Source organism: Phaethon lepturus, unplaced genomic scaffold, assembly GCF_000687285.1.
Source record: "Phaethon lepturus isolate BGI_N335 unplaced genomic scaffold, ASM68728v1 scaffold19007, whole genome shotgun sequence".
Classification (NCBI taxonomy): Eukaryota; Metazoa; Chordata; class Aves; order Phaethontiformes; family Phaethontidae; genus Phaethon; species Phaethon lepturus.
In genome coordinates, this window is record NW_010549980.1 from 1 (window position 1) to 3570 (window position 3570).

Consider the following 3570-nt stretch of genomic DNA (forward strand, 5'->3'; position numbering starts at 1 on the left):
GGGAGCTGCGCTGCCCCGACAAGGTTGCGGTTTGCTGCCCTGTCCAAGGGGGACGAGAGGATTAATTTCTTTCCCGTCGGGACCAACGTGAGCTACGTCTGCCGCCCCGGCTACGAGAACACCTCGGAAAGTTCCCCCACCAGCACTTGCCTTGAAAACCTGGCGTGGTCGGAAGCTGCCGAGCTGTGCAGGAGTGAGTATCTCCGCTCCGCGTGCCGAAAGGCAGCCGGGGAGCTGGGAGCAGGTCAGGTAGCTGCTCCCAACCCGCGTGCTGAAATGCAGCTGGGTCACCAGCATCCCAACAGCTACGTGCTTCAAACAAAATCCGCTGGATATTCCTTGAAATTAAAACTTGGGACTGAACAGGAGTATCAATAGTGGTGGTTTCTTTTTTTTTTCTCTGCTGGCATGAACAGATCTGTTTTGATTTACATGATAGTAAATACGTCCGCACCTGGACAGGGTATACACCCAGGACAAATGGCAATTTGCAATTCTAGTGTTGAACATCAAAATGAAAGCAAAGCGTATTTCTTGGTGAGATCCACATAATATTAAGACTGATGATGCGGCAGCAATACATTTTTCACAGTCGAGTAATTTACAGTCTATTGAGATGGAAATATCTCTGTAAACCTTCTCCCCTGCCCTCCCGCGAGGTGCTTACTGCTGTGAGCGCGGAGCGCTTACGGGGACCCACACCTTCACCCGCAGCCGCTCCTGGCTCCCGCCAGCTCGGCTGCCACACGTGTGCAGTAAAACGCTTTGGTACCTTTGGGTATAACCCTCTAAGTCTGTCCTTATTCAGCCTTTTTTATTTCTCCGTCACTGTCTGTTACCACTAACGCTGGCCTCGTCCTCCGGCAGGGAGGTCCTGCGGCGCGCCGGGAGCGCCGCGCGCCGGCAGGACGGTCGCTCTCACAGACTTGCGGTTCGGTGCGCGAGTGAACGTGTCCTGCGAAGACGGGTGAGTCGCGGGGCAATGCCCCCAGCTCCGGTACCCCGGTGCCGACGCCGGAATACAAACTCCAGTCCAGTGCAATGAACTTGTGGACGTGGGCTGGGCTGCTATATCACAATATGTCGCTCCGACGGTGTTGCTCCGCGTGCAGAGCGCGGGGCTGCTTTTCCCATCTGAATTACCGCTTTGGGCTGGGAAGGAATAAGACACAGCTGGAGGGAAGGGACTTGGGTCTGAATTTATGGCTGCCTTTTCCTTCAAGCGTCATTCGGCAGAAATTTAACTGCCTTGGGTTACCTATCCCCACAGAGCTGGTTGTACCACCAGTTTATAACTATAGACTTCAGAACAGGTTACTTAAAATATTTCTATTTAACATATTGAGATAGACTGAATAAAAAGGGGTTATATTTGAATTTTTAAAAGTCAATGATGTTCAGCTAGAAAACTGCAATGAAACACACTTTCCATCCGTCAGTGAGCTGACTCACGCTTTCTGCCTGCTTTCAATCAGGGCACACATGCAGTTAGACTGACTTGCAAAATTAAGCTCTTAAAACTCCAGCTAGTACTCCTCCCTCCCGAGCAGGAGCTTGCTGGCATCATCTGACTTGTTCTGTCACTCTGCAGCTGCTTCGAACGTAACAGAGCTGTTTTTTTCTCCAGATATTCCCTTAGGATGGACTTTGGGGAAATGACAGCATGTCCCATCCTCCCGGGGTTCAGTTAATCTTCAGCAATACACATCGGGGTGGAGGGATAATGTTATCCATCTATCCAAGATCAGATACTATCACTCATGTCCAAATGATGAATTTTTTTGAACAGGAGGGTGTAATTCAGAGATTGGGGAAGGTGTTGCTGCCATCAGAAGAAGCTGTATTAGCTTCCAGCAAGCCAAACCCAAGGCCACTTTAATGCAGTGTCGATGCCCGTTGCCCCTCACTGGTCCCTGCTGCAGGTAGTGGATGCATTTGACTATTTGCAGAGACCAGCTGGGAAGGTACGCCAGCAGTCTGCCGCCGTTGGCTTTTCTGGCAAAACTTTAGCAAAGCCGCTACACCTTTGGAACCCAAAAGCAACGTCCTAGGGAGAAGGTGGCACTGAGGGACGCTGGGCGCCGTGCCCGCTACCACCAGCACCGAGGATTTCAGCAGATCCAGCCACCTGACCTCGGTAGCGCGGCACCGCTGCGGTCAGGGGCTGAGCCACAGCCTTTAGAGATGCTGCGTGCGCTCAGGAGGGAGCTCCTCACCTCCTCACCCCGTCCTGGCGGGCGACAGCGGCGTGGGAAAGGCAGCAGCCTGAATCCCAGCACTGTTCTCCGCCAGGAAGCAGGCAGGGAGAAATAGTCCCTGATTCAGCAAATCCCGGCCCAATGCATCCTCGTGGGAATCCACGTCTAACCTCAGCACTGTCTGGCATTCACTGCATGCTCTGCTAGCCGCCAGCTACCACTTCTCCCATCCTTGCAGTGGAAGGTGCTCTCTGCAACGAGTCAAAGGAGAGAACCGCCTAAAAACAGATGAGCAAGGACCCTGGCAGAGAGCAGGGTGAAGGAGCATCTATCTGCACGCCTGCTTGCTTTAAAACTGCTGCTTCTACAGTCCTGATCATGCTGGTACGGGGGGAAAAAAATTGTTCTCAGTTTCTGGATAGTTACACGCATTTGCCTTTTCTTGTGTATTTTCACCTAGGTACAAATTAAATGGGAGTCATTTCATCCAGTGTCAGCTTAAAGGAAATGATGTCGAATGGAGTAAACTTCCAACTTGCGAACGTAAGATTAATCCAACCTTACTTTTGACTTCACTCCAGTAGATCCCGCATGCTAACGTCTAGTCTAAACCTGTCTTCATACATTGTTGTTGTTGATATTATGTGGCAGATCTGTCACCAGCACTGCAGCTGAGAAGCTGACACTGTATTTCAGCAGTTCTGTTCCCACAAGATCCAAATATTTTTCTCTTGACTTGTGGCAGTGAAGGTGATTGGATGAGATTTTGAGGAATCACGAGCCAGAGCATGACAAATTACCTGTTTATTTTTTGTGACCCTTGGAGTGAGAGGGAGAAAGATGTGAGAACAGAAACACTCCAGAAACAGAAGACAGAGAATCGAGACAGAAGGCAGTTACCCCTCTTCCGCTGTCCGGAAAGTTTATTGTCTTTAAGAATCTTAGGTGGACTCAACAAATATTTTGCATTTTCATTATTACCGAAGCTTTTAACAATACTCATGTTGACCTTCTTTCCTGCAGTAATTACTTGCTCTTCACCTCCTCAAATTAGCAACGGAAAGCATGATGGTGAAGGTGTGGAAAAATTTGCTTATAACTCAACCGTGACTTACAGCTGCGACTCTGGCTTCCAGCTTGTTGGATATGTGAGCATCCGTTGTACGAGCGCGGACAAAACAAACGGAGTCTGGAGCGGAGCTGGGCCTGAATGCAAAGGTGGTTTCATCTGAGCTTAGTATTTATTCTGCGTTCAGTATTTTGCATGCACCACCTTAAAATATTGTGATTGCTTAGTACAGGACATGTCAGGCGTAAGTCATACCGCGATTTTAAAGAGAAAAAATGCAGTGCTGCTAAAGTAAGGAATGCC

General features: G+C 49.6%; 1 protein-coding gene across 1 annotated transcript; it reads left to right on the forward strand.

Moving 5' to 3' along the window:
* Positions 1-48: 48 nt before the first annotated feature.
* LOC104623356 (complement decay-accelerating factor-like) lies at positions 49-3359 on the forward strand (the record flags this gene model as incomplete). The annotated part of the gene is made up of 3 exons (XM_010290424.1): positions 49-244; positions 868-967; positions 3253-3359. Coding segments are annotated over 3 exons (403 nt in total), but the record flags the coding sequence as incomplete, so codon positions are not given.
* Between the last annotated feature and the right edge of the window lie 211 nt (positions 3360-3570).